Here is a 19497-nt window from a genome sequence, read left to right on the forward strand (position 1 = left end):
GGTTTAAACCCTGCAGACGTCTGCCCTGCTCCCTGCTGGCTGGCAGCAGAACCTTGTCCTTCGTCTGGGACCCGGGGCCGCCCCTCCACGAGTTGATGTGGACACCGAACCTATTTGCTCCCCTAGCTCCCCCTGCAATGTAGTGATGCCCCAACGTGTGCTGTGCATTGGCCCTTTCACCAAACCAGTGGCAGGATTGAAATCTATGAAGCTGGGCTCTTGAAGGACACAGAAAGCTGCAAGAGTGCTGTGGTGACACGAACGGCACGGTCTGACCTGTCCATGGCTGCTAGAGAGGTGGCAAAATGAGAAGGGGGAACAGAAGAAGGTAATTCCGAATAAATACTGACAGAGGATGCTTAAAGAAACGTGCGTTTTTATATTTTCACATGAGCTATCCCAAAGATTGAATTCCTCTTTTTTGGGGAATTTTTTGAAATCCAGAATGGGGTAAATTCCTTTACAAAGCAAAATCTTTACAACTTTACTCCATCAAGAGAAGATGTGTTTGGAAAAAAACATTCTGAGATGGCTAACAAGTTCAGAGAAGCAGGGACAGGAACCCACACTTCCAGTCCGTAAGTTGAATTGCTGTTTGTGGGATTTCCAGGCTCCCACTTTCCCTCGAGGTGCAGTGGGAAAAATCAAAGCTGTGAAACCCCAAGGGATCCCAGAGCTCTGAAGTTTTGGAGATGAATTTCTCCAAACCTTGTGGCAAGGGCGGAACGATCCTGGCTACTGCTGCCTGTCCCAAGGCTGCAGGGGCTGGCTCCATCAGGTGGCACCCGTTTTTCCCCAGGGTTTGTGGGCCTCCAGCTCCCCATAGGACTGCACACCACAACTAACCATCACGAGGACTGCCCTGCTCAGGGGCATCCTTGCTCCTCCGGGAGATGATTTCCCAATCTGGGTTGGGGTGATTCAACCCCGCGCTCCATCCTCTAATGCCAAAGGGAACCCCAGCAGCGAGGAGGCGAGCGGAGCGAACAAAGGAGAGCAAATTGAAAGCTGCTTTTCTCCCGGCAGTGCTCCCTCGGAGAGCCAACACCAGGCAGGCTGGGTGCAGGTGGCTTTTAGCAGCTCAGAATTTGCCATCTGACCGTTTTGATTTAAATTCCACTTTCCATCGCCTGCGTTTAAAGTTCAGCGCATGGGCTTTTACAGCAGCAGTAATGAACCTGGAGTTCAAACAGCACATGGCGAGATCAAAAATTGCCAGAGCGGAATGTGTCCCACAAATACAAAGCATGGCTTTTCATTCATTATTTTTTCCTTTACAGAGAGGTTTTACAAGCTGTTTATTTTCTGATACAGTGTTGGCAGACATGTGGTCGGAGGAGAATCAATATCAGCACAGTGGGATGTATTTTCTTAAACGGTTTATAGGGGGGTCTTTGCTTTTTCAAAGGGGGATAATTGAATGTAGTACACACTGTACTTTTGATTTGTTTAACATGAAGCGTGAAATGGGTACAGCTATGATTCTGTCAATCAGTTTAACTACCCGGCAATTCATTTTGAAGCGAGGCCTCTTTGCAGGGATCGTCTGGCTGGAGGGATTGGGAATTTGCTCAGCATCTTCCCCGCTGGCGTGCCAGTTCCACCCCGGGCCGTGCTGGGACCAGCAAGGAAAAAATCTGGGAGGGGGGTCCCAGGTGAGCTGTGCGGATGCAGATGGTCTCTCTGCAATGAGATGTCTTTGGGACAGAGGGGCTGAAGGGGTCTGAGCTTTAGGAAATGTCACAGAACAAGACCAGGTCTCCAAAGCAGGGCTTGTCCCCGCTGTCCACATAGACCCAGCCTGTCAACCTCCAGGTGATCTGAGCTGGAAGTTTAAGTGAATGGTTTCCCCTTGCTAATGCTTTCCTTGCGAGCCCGTCCCATTTTTCCGTGTATCCACCCCATTTCCAGCCCTCTGCTTTCTTCCCTCCCTGCAACTCCCAGTCCACGTTTGCCACCACGGCACTGCACTAAGCTTATCTAAGAAATACCAGAAGCAATACTCAATTACAGATGTAAGAACAAGGAGGCCAAAATCTATCACTATTTTCAACTTAGAGATTCATCCTGAATCCCAAACCAAAGCTTTTCTTCCCCTCTCTGCATCAACGACACATTCCAGCCCCTGCTCCCCTACAAAGCTACAAGAGCACAAGGGGCAGACGCTCCCCTCTGCTCCAGCAACAATTTGGTGGCCACTGACTTTCCCCAGGAGGCAGGAGACCTGCTGTCCTCCAGCTGAGGCCACTGCAGTCTTTTCTCCCTGTGTGAGGTCTGGGACTCGTTTCCCCCTGGTATCCCTGCAGCCCAGGTGCAGATCAGGCTGGTGGGGGGCACTGGAAAGCTGCTGGCCCCATCCCAGCTGTGTGCTGAGTGCTGGGGGTCTCAAATATTCCCTGGGCTGCACAGGGAGCCTCCAGCTGGGGTCTCCTTCGTGGAGACAGACCCTCCGTGGCTGAATTATAAAGCAAGAGGCAGCACCACCAACACCTTTACACAGATTTTCCCTTGAAAGTGTGTTTTTAAATGCAATATTCCCACCTGTCCACCACCCTGTGTCCCAAACATCACAAAGTTAAGGCTGAACCTCGTGTAGCCCCAGCGTGTTGCATTTCTGCAGGTCTTAAGCCAGGCAGATCAGCTCAGAGATACCAGGAGAAGGCAGAAAACGCCTGTCCAGCACCACTCACCTTTTTTGCAATGTAACACATTTGCTCGGCGGGGAGATAGTCGAAGGGGAAGATGAACCTCCAGTTGAAGTTGCCTTCTCCTCCCATAGACCTGTAGTGCACGTCTGTCTTCTGCTTGTTCTCCTCGTGGCCAACCAGCCAGCTGCAAAACGCAAACACACTGCCCTAAGCTTTGTGGATGTATTAAAGGCTCAACACAGCTCTAAACTCTGGCTCAAAGTTGTCACTTGCCCATCCACAAGCCCACATCAGCTTCTAATGTGCCTTGGTGAGAGCTGCTTTCCCCTCTGCAGCCCCCCCAACAAACTGACCTCACGGCCTCTAAAACCTGTTCTCTTGATGGAGGCAGCACGCTGAAGTCCAAGGGTCATTTTTTCCCCTCTGTTCTCTATCAGTTCCTTGAAAATGATTGTTTGGGAGTCCTAAACAGCCAGGGTTCATACCCATGAAAATCCCAGAGTGGCCTCACCCCGCTGTGGCCAGGGGTCCCCAGCTGCAGCCCCGTTCTCCTCCTGTGCTAAAAGACCTTGCTGTGGTCCCTCCACAACCAGTCCAGGGGCAAACTGAAAACTTTCCACAACTACTTTTTTTTTTTTTTCCAGCTGCAAGTTTTGCAAGTGTCGGGTTTTCATTCTGCTCTCTTCCCCCGTCCAAATTTATTTTTTTGGTCTTCAGCAATCAATGGAACTAAACAACACAATAAAGCACAGCCGTGTGTGTACTTGGAGCCCTTCTAGAGGGGAGCCAAAAGATTCAGCGGGAATTTCTAATGAAAACAATTATCTCGTTTGATTGTTTTCCACCTAAATTGAAAATAAGTTGGTTTTTTTTTGTCCAGCTATACAAGTGTGCTGTGGGAGATGGGGAGGTCTACTCGAGTTCACCCTACAGATCACAGGCACACGTGCTACGCGGACAGCGAGGGCTCGGTGGCACTGGGAATTGTGTGATGAGGTTACGCTAATGCTTAAATTGTGGCCGGATTATTTGATTTGATCTGATTGGATGCAAATGGCCAGCCTGTGTGTTTATCCACGCCGCTCCAGGCTCTGCGGGGCTCCTCGGAGGATGCAGTGTGAGCGCCCTCTCCTTGCAAGCGAGCAAAAGGACGAAGGAGAGGTCTGGTTCAGATCCCTCTTTGGCTCTGTTTTGTCTCTCCCCACTGCCAGAAAGGAAAAGCATCCAAATCACGATGGCCCAGAGCTAAAAACATCACGGTGACCCATCTTGCCCAGTGTCCTGCCTCTGACTGGGGCCAAGCACAGATTTCCACGGATGAGTATGGGAACGGGGCAAGCACATCATGATACCTTCCCAAAACATGACACCTTCCCAAAAGATGACACCTTCCCAAAAGATGACACCTCCCTAACACGATTCCTTCCCAACACCTCTCCAGCCTGCAGTGACTTGCAGGTCAGAGACTTTCTGGTCATGTAGGTAACGTTTTTGTGCTTAACAGGACCAGGTGGATTTCTAGCCTGTTAATTCATCCAGTCATTTCTGAATCCACACACCTTAAGGTACCTGCAATATCCAAAGGCAATGTTGGGTTCCTAGATTTAAGAGGTGACTTTCTTCTTGAAGCAAACAGATATCTCATTGAGCTCAGTATATGTTAGATCTGGGAGGACCAAGGCCATCTTTTCATTCAGAAACCCCAAAAGGCATGAAGACGAGGTTTAAAGACACTGGATAATATCACATACATCATAGTAGTGGTGGTTGGCTGGTAGGGGATTTTGGAAACTTCTGGTCCAACCTGCTCAGAGCAGTCCTGATTTTGTCTCACTGTATCTGGAAAACCTCATAGGAAGAGTCTCCCACCTCCCACAAAACCTGGCTGATCTGTCCTATCAGTGAAGTAAAACGTTATTGGAAATCTGACCATGAAAATAATACAAAAATGTCCCCCACCTGTGACAGAGACCGACAGAGCTCTTAAATCCAAACCATCTTCAGCTCTGAATGAACGTGGTCTCCCTACACTTCTGTCAGCCTTCAGCACAAGGCTTTGGGAAGAGGAGTCTCTGTACTCAGCCTTGCACAACCAGACCTAAACGTGGTTGAGACCTTTTCATGCTATTGTAAGACTACCAAAAAATAACATTGTTAATTCATTAAAATAAAAGGCTGGTGACTTCTGTCTTACTCATGATAGAAAAGTGACTATTTAATTTACTTCCCCAACTGGCAGGCAACAATTTACATGTTATGAAAAAGACAATGCCCAAAACACCGAGATTCCAGTCCTGGTATTGCCTAGCGGGTGATTTCTCTGTAAAATGGGGATCACACTGGCGATAGCCTCCTCAAAGGAGTGCTGTGAGACCTCTCCTGGAGGAAAGCCCTGAGTAACAGCTTCTTACCCATCGAGTTCTCCCAAACCCAGGGTCCCCACCAAAGCTCCACCATGTTGTGGTGGTGATCCCTCTGTCCACAGGGTGCCAGTGGGGCAGACACTTACGCATGGAAGGACCATTGCCTCCTCTGCTCGCAGGGTTATTTATGCCCTATCCAGAAATGGGAATGATGCAGCCATTTGAGGGGGGAAGATGAAGAAATCAAGCAAGATTTTTAATTCATTTACAGCACTGCGAGACTTGCTTGGTCACTGGGGGTGACAAAAGCCCAGCAAGGGGTTCCCCAGGCGCTGGATGCTCTCTTTTTCCAGCAGCCCCCTGCAAGCACTGCTATTTCAGAGCCCCGAGGTGCACAGAGCGGCTTAGCTGGAGCTGATAACAATGCACTTGATGTGAATACCAGGTAAGCAGCGTGCATTCTGGATTTACAGGAGGAAAATTGGGATTGTAAAAAAGGGATTTACAGTCTGTTTCAAAATCCTACCTCTTCCTGTCCATAAATCCAAAGAACGCACAAAATAAGTAAGTCCCTTGGCTGGGATTGCACCATTTTACACAAGATAAAACATAAATGGAGTCAGGCAGAGAAGGGAATGTGCCAGAGGAGTTACTGCTGGTTGCCACATTTTTGTGTGTTTCAAGGAAAAAAGGGAATTCCAAAAAAAGCAGCTACCCAAACAAGCCAACCTATGTATATGGGGGCTTCGTGCTACCGCAGCAGTGTTGTTGCACATTAACTCCTCCACTGCTGCTCTCCTGTGCCTTCAGACTGTCGTATCTGGAGGGCACAGAAGTGGGGTGGCTTACCCTTTGACGTAGATGTCGCTCATCTTCTCCCCCGTGATGCTGAGGTCATCGAGGATGACGTCCTTGGTGTTCCAGATGATGCAGCGCAAGTAGAACCTGAAGGAACACAGGAGAGACATGAGAGAGGGGGAAATCTTGGTCAGGAGTCCACCCAACAGCCCCGTCTTGCTATTCAGCTATTTAGCTGGAGGACTTCAGATTCAACTCATTTTTCCCCTGAAGATAAGCCTGCTCAGACACCCCTCAGCTGAGCAGGTGAATCCTTCCCCACCCAACATCTCCAAGCCCTCTCCTCCTCCTCCCCCCAAGGAGAAGGTGCAGGAATCAGCCTTGCCCCGGGTCAGAAAGGAAAAAGAAGTCACCTCTTGGCTTTGCGTGGCGTGATGTTGAAAGGGGGACCAGGCTGACCCAAAGATTTGGGGAACAGATCCACCCACATCTGCAGCTTTCCCTGCAAGCAAAGAAAGAGACGTGAAGCCTGGTGAGCCTGCTGTCACCTCCTCATAGGACCCAGCACAGAAAATACCAAGTGCTCCACGGTTCCTTTGTTGCAAACCCAGGTTTCTTTACTGGAGAAGTGTCACTGGGTATTTTAGTGATAGTGGGGTATACACCAATGGCCTGTGATAAGAGGTCATCTGAATTAGCTGAAGGTGCACTCCAGGTTTGTTCTCCAAGGCTGAATATCTTTACGTAGGGCCAGACTGAGGGCTGGGTCCATGGGAGGTGCTGGAGAAGCAAGCAGCTCATTTTCCATAGTGTAAAACCAGTGGCCACCAGCTGAACAGCTGGTTTACGGGTTTCTGACCATGGGAGTGGAGGGTGGGATGAGGAGAGCTAATTCCACTTTCAAATAATCCTTCCAGGGAAAAAAGCAGCAGAAACACAGCTGAAATCTCAGGGGGTCGTTTTTTAGGTGGTCCCTTTTACTGTAAACCACCAATGGGTGCCAATAAAATATTTTATTGTACAGTCTCAAGGGTTTAAAGCAAAAAAAAAAAAAAAAGACATCCTTTGACAATCAGCCCGTCACAGAGAGCTTTGTGGTTTGCTTGTTTTTTGGCAAGAAAATCTTCCATTTCAGCAGAAAACTTTAAAAATCCACCCTTTAAGCTCGCTGCAAACAGCCTGGTAGAGCCAGCCTGTTCCATGGGTCTGCAGCGGGTCAGGGCTATGATTTTGGGAGCTGTGCCCAATGCAACCCCTACTGAACCAGCCAGGTTAATCCCCTCCAGCCCAGCACCACCACCACGGACACTCCCAATCAGCAGCACCAGAGCAGGGCAGACCCAAATTGCTCTGCCCAAGCCCAAGACATGCAGGAAACACCCTTCCAACACTACCATGACACTAAGAACAGCACAAACCCACTGGGCGGCTGACAGCAGCCACCTCCTGCCTCTAATCCCGAATTTCAGTGGGTGAATTTGCATGAAAAGGTGTTAGAGCCATTGGCAGTGCATTTAATTCTGCCAGCAAATTCACTGGACTGGCTAAAAACAAACCACGGGAAGGTAACGGTGCTGCAGTGGTGGAGCTCGGGCTGTGCACGGTTACAGCAGCTGCAGAGCCAGTCCCACGAAACTGCCTCTGCAACTGGAACACATAAGAGAGATGAGGACAAATCACGGTGTTCTCCGGGAAGCAGCACTTTTTGGTCCAAAGGCATAAAGCCACATCCACACTAATCAAAGAAAAGGGGTTAGGTGAAATACGGATACCTGGGTTTTGATTGGTTTTGGAGAGAAGCCCGTTTAGCTTTTGTTTGGCTTAAAAAATATCCAGTCTGCACTAGTACTAAAACTTGATGCCTCCAAGGACTTGTTCCTGCTGCAGAAATCCTGCTGCGTTGCCAAAGGAGCCTGCAGGAGCATTATCATTATAAATTCTGCATCGACGCTTTCAGATCAGAAATGGCTTTCCCCAAAAAAAAACAAACAAAAAAAAAAAAAAAGGCTTTTGTGAGCAAATGCTGATGAAAATGAACGCCTATTCCAGGAGGATGGAGCTGATCTCCCCAAGCACTCAGAGCAAGCCAGCCCGAGAGCAGCAGGACCTCTCCAAGAAACGTCTCCTCCTGCCGTGAGCACCTTCCAAAAAGCCATGGAGAACATCTCACCTGGTTAGCTCCGGGTGGAAGGGAAAATGATGCTCCTGGTCTCATCCTGAGCTCTCGGCACCACTCACCTGCTCGATCTCTGGCTGGAGGGGGCTGTAGAGAGCCCTGGTCTCCACGTGCTCCGGCACCAGCCCTTGTTTCCGCAGCGCGTACAGGGCGAGTCGCTCCTCCACCGGCCCCAGGTGGGGGTTGACGGGTTTGCCGTCCTCTGCAACAGATCAGAGCAAGAGCAGGGTCACGCCATGCCACGGGCAGGGTGCTGAGCAACCCAGGGGGGCTCTGCAAGGGTTGCTGCTCTGGGGAAAGCACCAGGAGCAAGCAGGAGCCCCACTGACCTCACAGCAGCCAGGAGCAAGCAGGAGAAGGGCACAAGGCAACGTGGTGCCAGGGGGACACATGGGCAAACCATTGCTCCGTGGGACAGGGACCTGCAAGGGGGCTCACACAATCCCACCCCAGCCACAGCAAGCCCCAGAGCAGTGAAACATTGCAAGCTGAAGCACATGGAAAGGGGAATCTGGGGGTTGATCCAGCTTGAAGTGCTTCTAAGGGCTTGGGATCCCCAAAATTACAGCAGCTGGGGCCAGCAGCCTTCCAGCCCACGCTGCTGCCCTGCTGCTCAATCCCGTCCCCAGCAGAGCTTTGTCCAAGGGGCACTGAAACAGGCTGCCCAGGGACGTGGTGGGTCCCATCCTGGAGGTATTTCAGAGACGTGTGGACGTGGTGCTTAGGGAGATGGTTTAGTGGTGGACTTGGTTAAGGCATGGTTGGACTCGAGGATCTCATGCGTCTTTGCCAACCTAAACCTAAGATTCGGTGATTTTACGATTTAAAATCAGCCAGGAGCTTTGGCTGGGCAGAGAGGAGCGCAGTGGCAGAGCTCCCCGCGGGGTCCTGCTCCTTTTCTGCTGGGTGCAGGGAGGAAGACAGAGATGAGAGGAAGCTGAGACCAACACAGGCACCGCCAGCACAGCTCCAACACCCATCCTGGTCCCTGAACCCACCTCCACATCCTCATCCCACTCCGCACCAGCCCCTAATCCCTCCGCAAACACACTGCTGGACAAGGCCAATTAGCAAGGGACATTTTTGCCCTCTCCACCCCTCAATTCAGGACCCTCATCCCACCAAACGTTGCCGTGCAGGACTCGCCCCGGCGCACGGCTGCCTCGCAGCCACGTCGTTTCGAGGCCGTGCACCTTCGAGGACCTTTTTGAAATGAAATGCGCTCCATAAATATTATTACAGCTCGGCAACTTTCAGGTGATATATCCCAGCTCCTTTCTTGGCAATGTCTTGAAGTGGTTAACTTCAGACATATGGGCCATTTCCCAAGCAGTGGAAACCTGGCGTGTGTGCGTGCGTGTGTGTGTGTGCGCGCACAGGAAAAAGAAAAAGCCCCTCTCAGAAAACAACAAATGTGGGGGTTATGGAATAATGGTCCGGGTGCAGGGCTTGTAAAACCCATGCTCTCGTGTTTAATAGCTTCACTTTATACCACCAGGTTCAGATCTGACATTGCTCTGCGCACACAGCTGGTTTCCAGATCTCCTTGAGGTCAAGCATCAGACTTTGTTCTGTTTTTTGAACTGATTGCCATTAAAGCAGAGGAAGGTGAAAGGCAGAGGCTGGGAGAGGGGGGAAGCCCCCGCTCGGTTTAACACCTCTCCAGCCCTGGCTGAAAACCTCTCGCATAACAAGGGGCTGGGAAGGAGCTGTGGCTTCCCCACCCCTCCTCCCAAGGCGAGTATCACAAATTTGTGCCCCGAGTCCCCAGAGCACAGCCCTGGGCTGCTCCTGTCCCTGCAGTGGCCTTCGTTAGCCAAACTGCTGCTCCTGGGCTCTGTGGGCTGGGGTTTCGCCTCCTCTCTGAGTCCAACACCCATTTCCAAGCTTTAAAGCAAGGTTTCCTCTAAAAGGCAAGCTCCTGCCCCCAAGGATGCCATCAGGGGGGCACAAAACTTCAGGTGTGAGCGGCATTTTCGGGAAGGGTTGTGCAAATGAAAAATGCCTCCCTACCTCCCCGTGATAGCTCATCCTTGTTGGCTGATCCCACCTTTCCAGCTCCAGCACACCTCGCTCGGGTTGTGCTGGCACTTGTGCGTATGATCTTGTCTCCCTCTAGTGCCCCCAGCCCCAAAATGCAGAGACGTGAGGTCCTCAGCCCAGCAGCAGCCTGCATGTCTTCAGTTTGCAAGGGAAGGAGGAATCCGTGCTCAAAGTGCCAGGTTTGGGTTCAACTCACACAGAAAGGAGCTGGGCAAGAAAGCCCCCGTGATGTGTTCATGGCCTCCAGCTCCAACCCTGGCTCTGGATAATGGGAATCTACCCGCAGCAGCCCCAAAGCAGCCCCTTACCCAGTTCGGAGAGGATGTACTCCTGCTCCCTGAAGATGAGCCGGTCGGACTTGTAGGTGGGAGCCTTGTAGTTGTGCTGCAGGGAGAAGAGGTGAAGCAGCTGGGAAGGACGGAGTTGGTCTCGCCACTGGTTGGGTCCCGAACTGAAACGGGAGGGAAAACAGCACGGGATAAAACAATATCCAGCCTCAATAAGGGGCCGCAGCAGCGTTACACCAGAGGGTTGTGCTGAGGAAGGTGCAGCCAGCTCCAACCCTGTGCTCACCTCGACCTGTTGGTGAAGGGGGCTGCGTGTCCCACACCCTGCTCAGCCCCAGCTCACAGGGTTGGGGTGCCCCAATAGCCCCCAGACCCACTGCACCGCCCTGCAGCTGGTCCTGTGCATGGGCAGTGGTGTGCCCAAGAGGTGTCAGGGATGTAGCAAATCTCTCCAAGGAGATTTATGTTTTTTGAAGCTGCTGGAGGAGAGCCAGGACTTGGGGGAAGTGTATAAACTGGGGGGGCTTCTCCAGCAGGAATCTGTCCCTCGAGACAGATTTCTGCAGCGAAATATGGCAGCAGCCAAGTCCCCTAGGACAGTTAGGGCTGGGACGAGGCATTGCCATGGTCCCCAGGGTCCCCTCAGCGCTGCAAAGCCTCAGCAGCTACAGAGACCCAAGCCTACAGAGATACCTACACGCAGTAGGTCTGGGGAAGCCCACAGCGAGCCCCGTATTTTGACAAGAAGCGGTTCTCCAGGTCTATGACGGTCTCCCCGATCTTCTCATCCTTCGACAGGAGGTCGTAGTCGTAGAGCGTGATCTTCAGGTCCTTCTCCAGGGGCAGGGTGCAGCTCAGCTCGAACATCCTGTGCAAACAAGAGATGCCCATGAGATGGAGATGTGCCATTTTTGCCATGCTGGGGCAGTACTAGAGGCTGATGGCTGATTTTGAAGGTCTTTTCCAACCTAGATGATCCTGTGGTTCTGTTGGTGCTGTGCTGTGCTGGCTTAGCTCATGGACATGCCACCAAGTAAGCATGCTCTGGGTTTCCCGTTGCCTGGCTGAATTACCCCTTGAGCAAATTTTGGCCCTGTTTAGCTTCCCCACCTGCTAATTGGAAGTGACAGCAGCCACTGAAGTACCCAGGGTAAAAAAAGCAGGCACTGAGAGACAGGAATCCTCCTTGCCATGGGGTGGGAAAGGGGAAGAAATGACAGCTTTGGAAAACCAACTGTCCTTTGAGCCCGAAGAGCAGAAATCTAAAATAGGTTAAGCTTGTGGTCAGCATGAGAGTGACCCCCCAAAACCTCCTCGTCCTCCCTGCCAGTCCCATGCACCCCGATTTTGTGCTGTCCCCTCTGTCATCACTAGAGCAAACCTTCCTCAACCTCTTCAAACAAAAGGTGGTAAGACGCAAAGCACCCAGACCCTCCCAAAACACAACACCCCGATCCAGACAAAGCTCATGGACGTTAGAGATGTGGAAGGTGGGATGGAGGGTGAGCAGGACAGTCTGGGTCCAACCCAGTGCCACCAGAAATCCCTCCACCTGCCGCCAAAACACCATCAATTCGGGGCCAAAACACGATGCCCGTTTCCACCAGCAGCACCCACCCCGCAGCAGCTTTTAAGGAGGGGAAGTGAGTGATTATGCCACCAATTAAGAGCGCAGGAGGAACTGGGGTCAGCAGAAAGTAATTAGCTAAAGCTGGCGGGCAGCCAGCAACCCCGGGGAAAAGCTCGTGAAACGGGAGGTTTAATAGCCCGCCAGCAGCCAGGACCTGGGTTTTTACGTCTTGCTTTAAAGACGGGGTGGGAGGCGCAGCGCGCTGTCTAGACGGCCGCTGGCCGGGAGCCAGGTTTGGCAGAGGGGGCCTGCCCCAGGAGCAGAGCTCCCTGCAGACCTGGGCTCCCTCGTGCTCCATGGGGAGAGCCCCCTGTGCCCCACAAGAAAGGCAGAGTTTTGGCAGAAGGGGAGGAAGCAGCTTGTCAAACCCATGTGGTGCTCCCCACCGGTGTCACCCTTACCATCCTCACCCCTTCTGCACCAACCTTGCACGTGGGGTATCTCCTTCTGCATCTTGTTTTTTTGGGAAGCTGTCCCAGCACTGACAGCCTGAGCTGGCGAGAGGCCCCAAGAAAACCAGCGGGACCTCACACGCTTTAGGGCTTGACCCTTGTTTGTCCTGGAGCACAAAACCCTACATCTAGCCCCAGCTTGCCGAGCAGACCCAACCCTGATCAGCACGTGGAGGCTGAGCACCAGGCTCTCCTCTGCCTCCCTCTGCTTTGCCTCACCACCATGGTGCTTTCCAGCCCTGAGGAATACCCTTTTCTGAAGATAACCTTACCTTTTTTTCCTTTTACCCCAACTTTGTGACCCTACAGTTAGGCAAACGACTCAACCAGCCAACATCAATTTTATAAATAAATTTTTCAAGGCTCATTATTGGAGGTGTCCCGTGTCACAGTACAATCATACAGACCTCCATGCACCATCTCTTTTCTTCAGACGTTTAAGTGAAGTGCCTAAATGAGGAACAGCTTTGCCCCAAACTCCCTCTGCTATCAGTGGGAAGAGGCAGAAGCCTCCACAGGGGGATCTCAGGTCTAAAAACCCCTCTTGATATCACCTCCACTGGTGCTTCATAGTTCAGAAGACCCAAAATGAAGATGAACGTGAACCATGAGGGGTAGGACAGTGACCAAGCCAAGGTCAGACCCACTTCAGCAAGGCTGAGAGTGCTCCAAGGGAAGAGGAAGCTCTGGCTAACCCACCTCGATTCCCTCAAAATGCCATAAAAATCCCAAGGAATCCAGGCTTAACTCAAACCAAAACTTACTTTCCGAAGACAGGCTCCAGCGTACAGGGGAGGTAATTTTCTTGGTCATTTATGGATTTCTTTCCCACTGAAATCTTCACATAGGGATCACACTGAAGATGGGCATAAAAATAAATGCAAAAGTCATTGGCACAGCGATAGTGGGGTGGGATGGGATGGGATGGGATGGGGATGGGGATGGGGATGGGGATGGGGATGGGGATGGGGATGGGGATGGGGATGGGGATGGGGATGGGGATGGGGATGGGGATGGGGATGGGGATGGGGATGGGGATGGGGATGGGGATGGGGATGGGGATGGGGATAGGGGAGGCTGAAATAGATCAGAACAGTTCAGTTTGGTTCATTTTGTTTGGATAGGACCTACAGAGACCACAAGCCCAACACCCGAGCACCTCAGGGCTACCCAGGAGCCAAGGTGCATTCCTGAGGGCATCGTCCCAGCTCCTGGGCACTGTGGGCACGGGGCATCCAGCACCCCACCAGGAGGCCTCTGTGGGTGTTTGCCCACCCTCGGGGAGAAGAAATGTTCCCTCTGCACTTCCTCGGTGTCCCCTCCACGCTGAGGGACAACAGCCACCGGGGTGAGGGAGCTGAATGTGACACGACGTGACGCACTGCAATTCCATTTCAGGGGTGACCAAAGGACCAGTTAGATGAGTGGGACAAGTGTCCAGATCCCTCTGAGGCCCACAGGGTGGAAAAGTAATGAAATAGCATGAAATGAGCTATTTTTAGGCTTGTTTCATGGACTGGACTTGCTCTGGATTCCTCAGGATGTTCCCGTTCACCCATCTGAGTCACCTTCTCTGAACCTCAGGGTTCCCCTAAGGTCATCATTATTTTTTTTATTTTTTTTTTTAACTTTGGGGTCTACTCAAAAATAGATCTACGAACGCAAGAGACCAAAATGTCAAAGGAAAAACATTTTGGTTCATTAAAAATGTGGCTCAAAATGTGTTTTTTTTTCCCAATATGATGCAATAACTTTAAAAAATAAAATAGAATGGAGGCATACTTTAACATAAAGCCTCATTGTGCATCTCAAAATTATATCAGATATTTTATTTAGTTATTTATTTATTTAGCTTCTCGCTTGTAACTAACGTGATTCAGGGAAAACGACATAAATCTGAAAAGTGGTTAAATTGACCTGAGTCATCATTTCCTCTGGGGTAAAAAAAAAAAAATCACCTAAAACTTTTCACCTAGGTTGAATCCAACACCTGGAGGGACCCAGCATCTTACTCGGATAACATCAAAAACAAACAAACAAAAATTAACTGGGAAAAACTTTGGTGATTTATGCTGCCTGGAGAAAACCCCCAGTCCAAGCTCCTTACCGGTTTTCTCTGATTGGGGATTAATTAAGAAGAGAAGGATGTCCCTGGGGGAGGTCAGCAGCATGAGCACGGACCGGGCTCTCCTTTGGTCTGCCCTCGACTGGGACGAGCTTCAGGAGACACCAGAGCACAGGGAGAAAGGCTGTGGGCCAAGCCAGGATTGGCTTCGGTTTTCAGTGTAAAAAAAGCATTTTTTCTGCTCCTTGTTTTTCATTCTCAGGAGTCTCTTATGGGAGATTTCTAAGAAATTGAAAACCCTCAGTTCAAGGCCATTTTCAAAAACCGGGCAGATTAAAAAGTAATTTGGAGTTGTTCGTGTCAAAATATTTCCTACCTTTTTCTTTTTTTAAAAAAAAAATCCCTATTTTGCAGCAGAGCAAAGAGAGTTAAGAAAGACTTTTCCCTAAGGGTTTTTTTTTTTTTTTTTCAGACTGAAACAAGATGAACATTTCTTTTTGAACCGACACGATTTTCTTGTTGCACTGAATTTTTCTTTCAGACCGGCAAAGCTCTGCAGAGAGCAGTCATGTGAGAGACCTAATTTTGTTTCCTTTGGCACCGAGGTACAAGAAAAAAAAGAAAAAGAGAAAGAAAAAGAAAAAAAAAAAAACTCATTTAGCTATTTCAACTAGCCCTACTGAAAAATCCCTCGGGATGGAGGATGAGGGGATGGCTCCTGGGACTCCCAGATGTAGCAGCGGAGGCAGGACGAAGGGGAATGTTTTCCCCTTGTTGCTGTCAATGTGTCGACGTCATTCCTAAATTTTAGGACGAGCCACCCCGTAACCCATCAGCCTACCTTCCCGTTGGAGTCCTTGGGCTGGAGGCCGAAGGCCCGGACGATGTAGACCCGGACGAGGCACTCCTGGGGTCCTCTGGCCGGCAGCTGGTGGAACTGCCGAGGTGGCGCCGGCACCCGCGGGTCGTCGGGCAGGGGGTAAATTCGGAACGAGCCCTGCAAGGAGACGGGGGCTCAGCCACACTGGGACATGCCTCGTGCTCGGGGACACTCATGTGGATACTACAAGCACAGAGCAGGGCCTGACGGGCTCTTAACTTAACAGGGAGAAAGAAGCAAGGAGGAAAACTGCCTGCAATGCTCATCCAGTGCTTGAGCATTGATGCAAACCCTGTCATAAATCTGTGCAGAGCCCCAGTAGAGTCCTTGCCCTCTATCTCTTCTACTTCAGTGTTGTTTGAGCCATTGAAAAGGTGTTTGGGAGCCTTGCTGCCCCCAAATCGCCCCCCAGAAGGGTCAGGTTGAGGCTTGCGCTGCAGGGCAGCGTTAAGGTCCCTGGGACAGGCAGCAGCGTCCTCAGCGAGGGATGGGAAGAGGAGGGAGAAAATGGGAAAATTTGCAAGTGTTTTATTCACCAGAGCTGATTTTTTTCCTAAAGTGGCAGGAATCGGTGTCTGGGTACCGTGGGGGGGAAGGAAGTGGTGGGTAAGAAGGGGAATTCCGAAAAAGCAGCTAAAGAAAATAAATCCTTCTCCTGAAAGCAGGCTAAGGGCTGCTCTGAGTGTGTTAGGAAGAGCAGTTTCCCTCGTTCCCCTGCACTGGATGAAGACCCCCCCCAGACAGAGCTCCAAGCGTGGAAGGGGCTGTCACACCTTGAACTCCCCCACCACCGAGGGGTCATCGTTGGAATCCTGCGAGCGCCCGCGGTACAGCCTGAAGGTGTGGCAGAAGTCGGAGAGATGCTCGAAGTCCTCCACGTTCTCCAGCTCCGTCTCGTAGACCTGGGGAAGGAGAAAGGAGAATCAGGGGGCGAGGGCAGGGACTGCTCCTGGGGCAAAACGGAGCCGAGCTTCTCCACCTGGAGGAAATGCCACCCCCAGGGACATCCTTGCTGCCCTTTGGGAACCCTGTAAAAATTACAGCACATCAAAAAAGGACCCAGAGTGTGCCCAGGTCTCCCAGAGCATCTTTCATCCACCAGAGGGCTCCTCGCTGGGAGCATTTTCCTTCCAACCAGGCGATGTTTTCCCCACTCCAGTCCTGCCTGGGCTCCTGTGTTACTTCTGGCACCTCTCGTTAACAGGCACCTAAATCTCCCCTTTTCTTAGCAGTCTCCTGGCTCTCCTTGTTTTCTTCCCAAAGACCTTCCAGGGTGGCAACTCCCCATCTCCTCCGCCACTTAGTAAAGTGACAATAACTTAAAGGCTGCGAAGTGGGAAGTTAGCAGGCAGTAGTTTGCAAAGAAAATCAAGTTTTCAAAACAGAATAAAACGGCTACTTTTAAAAACGAAATTACCTGCTCTCTGGGGAAAATTATTTTTATTTTTTTTTATTTTTTTCTTGGAAGAAAGAAAGCCTTAAACTCTCTAAATAAATAAATAACGACCCAAAGCTAGCGGAAAAACATCACGGAGAGTTCCCATCCTGTGAGCCAGGGCCAGCCGAGGCCACTTACCTTCAGCGTGTCGAAGCCCTTCTCCAAGTAGGAACCGCATTTTTCCCTCTCTCCCGTGGAAGCATAGAATTTGCTCCACCAGTCGATGAATTCTTCCTCCTGGCAGCCGGGGATACCAAAGTCAGACACCTCCACGAGCAAACCCCAGTGACAACCAGTGCCAGAGGCACCATCCAGCTCCCCACCCTACCAGACCCCATCCCCACCTGTACAAAAAAATAAATGTATAAATGCCACTTCCACTTAAAATACTGGTCCTCGGGTGCTGGACATCTCCCAGGAAGAACATAACCCTCTTCTCATTGATACTACACACAGAAATAAGCAGAATTTATACAACCCATGGCCATAATGCCACTAAGGTGCGTTTGCCTCATCTGCTATGCAAATTGGATTTCAGCTCTGGGGATGCTGTTCCGAAAAGCAAGCCGGCTGCCGGCTTCAGAAAACGTAGACCTTTCATAAGGGCACCATTGCTGAAATTTAAAACAAGCGAAGATGAAGGGGCTTTGCCTGTGATTCATGAAACATTCCTGAAAAATAATGATGTCTTATTTTAGAAGTCCACAAAATTCCATCACGCTGACCTAATGGAGGAATCATAATAGAGGTTTATTGGATTTATATTTTAAGCCAGCAGTGCAGACTCTAAATTGCTGTCTTGAATAGACATTGTTTTTAATAGAAATATTACATAAATTAACTCTGAGGCCTCGTCTGCCTCCTTTTTCTTCTTCTTTTTTATTTTTTTTTTTAATGTTGCCTTTCATCGCTTCCCCTGTTTTATTGTTTAAAAAGCTACACTCCGACCATCGCGGCTTTATTACGGCATTCCACAGGTACCGGGTTACAAGGAAAGCACTTCAAGTAATCTGACGACTTACCCATGGTATCTTCTGCAGCCCCGAGACAAAGAATTTGGTTAGATATTTTTGCTGATTTCCACTGATGTTAAAAAAGGGGAAAAAGAAAAAAAAAAAAAAAAAAAAAAAAAAAAAGGAGGCAAGGGGAGCAGCTGGAATGTTAATAGCAAAGGACATTATTTCATTTGCCTTCAAATGGAAAAGCCAGCGTGCAAGCAACTGATTCAGGGATTTCATTTAGCCAGCAGCATCCCTGGTAGTTTTGTCCTGCAGGATGCTCCAAGAGCTGTGCCTGAGCCTGGGTGGGACCTTGAGGACCCCACAAGCCCTCGCCAAGCCTTGCGGGGATCCCCTGGGTCTTCAGCCCAGGGGTGAGCATTGATGCTGGACATATTTCACACCAAGTGACCAAAACCTACAGTTTCGGCTGGGAAAGAAGCTCGTTCAGCCGTGGTGAGCTGCATTCATGCTTCCCAGATTTGCTTTCTCCCCATCACCATCCCCAACCTGCTGCCCCCACTGGGACCAGCGTAACGTGAGCTGCACCCCGCGTGCCCCGAGCCTGGTGGCAGGGTGGTGACCCTTCTCCATTCAGTGCAGGGACAAAAGAAAGCCCTTTCAAGCTCCAAAGTGCCCAGCTTGAGCATTTGCTGCTAAAATGGGGAGGATGTTTTATAACCCAGGAGCAGTGGAAGAGGAATCGTGGCCGTTTCACCAGGAGAGAGCCTGAGCGGGGCCGTCCCTGAGGTCTCCCAGCAGCTCCGTGAGCATTTAGGGCAGCAGAGAGCCCTTTCCGGCAGGGCATCCCTGCAGGCAGGATTGGCCTATGGGCAAAGGCACGGCCGTTTCCAAAAATAAAGACAGTTGGATTCCAAAAAAAATAAAAATATATAAAAATACCTTTAAAACCAGAACTTCACCAGCATGCTGCAACTTCCCTCTTAAGCATTTCTGGAATTGTGGCTTGGACACAGCAGCAGCACTCAGACACATGCTTAACTTCAGCCGAGTGTGCAAATCCCTCTGAAGTCAATGAGGCTCCTCAGACACAGCCTGAAGGGCTTTCTGGATCATGCCTTGGGTTCAGCAGAGCCAGCAGCAGTCCCCTCCAGAGGATACAACGGGGTTTAAGCTGTGCCGGATCTCCCTGTAGGACTTTTACCCCGGGGGGCTAAGCACTTTGCTATTGAGGGCATTAAAATCCTTCCTTCCTCCAGACCCCGACATGCAGACCTGTGAGCAAAAGGAGCTGCAGGAACCTGAGAGATGTGTATGGGTCCTGGTGAAACTCAGCCACCTCGCAGGTGGGGAAACTGAGGCACGGCCAGGCAGCAAAGCCAGGAGCAGAGCAGGTATGGGATAACTGAAATCCTAATAGTCATTTTTGCTCTCCTAATGATTACGCAGTCTCTAATGATTACACAGTCTTCCCCGTGGGAATATAGCTAATCACAGCACTAAGAAATATTGCCTCTAAAGAAGCTAAGCCACTGCCTCACCTCACATCTGGGAGGCAGATTTCCTGCTGTGAGTGAGCTCCGCAGCTGGGATGAGGAGATCCCTGCAGAAACAGCTTGGGCATTTAGGGATGCACCTCCAAAAAAAGCTGTCTGCTACCCTGCTTTTGCAGGAGATGACACCCTGCATCTCAGCCTCGGAGAGCATCCCGTTAGTGCTCCTCATCCGCCCCAGTGCGCTCAGGCAGGGCACCGAGGC

General features: G+C 50.7%; 1 protein-coding gene across 11 annotated transcripts in view; it reads right to left on the reverse strand.

The window, feature by feature from the left end:
- The window catches only part of DYSF (dysferlin), an 80552-nt gene that overhangs the window by 16790 nt on the left and 44265 nt on the right, over positions 1-19497 (reverse strand). For all 11 annotated transcript variants that reach the window (XM_038178651.2, XM_038178647.2, XM_038178648.2 and 8 more), the window contains 10 exons: positions 16919-17017; positions 16116-16244; positions 15304-15459; positions 13162-13253; positions 11013-11183; positions 10337-10479; positions 8048-8187; positions 6223-6311; positions 5861-5956; positions 2691-2832 (listed from right to left, as the gene is read on the reverse strand). In XM_038178651.2, the coding sequence (XP_038034579.2) occupies positions 2691-2832; positions 5861-5956; positions 6223-6311; positions 8048-8187; positions 10337-10479; positions 11013-11183; positions 13162-13253; positions 15304-15459; positions 16116-16244; positions 16919-17017 (1257 nt within the window). The remainder of the gene's footprint in view (positions 1-2690; positions 2833-5860; positions 5957-6222; positions 6312-8047; positions 8188-10336; positions 10480-11012; positions 11184-13161; positions 13254-15303; positions 15460-16115; positions 16245-16918; positions 17018-19497) is intronic.

The sequence above is a fragment of the Anas platyrhynchos genome, chromosome 4, assembly GCF_047663525.1.
Source record: "Anas platyrhynchos isolate ZD024472 breed Pekin duck chromosome 4, IASCAAS_PekinDuck_T2T, whole genome shotgun sequence".
Lineage (NCBI taxonomy): Eukaryota > Metazoa > Chordata > Aves > Anseriformes > Anatidae > Anas > Anas platyrhynchos.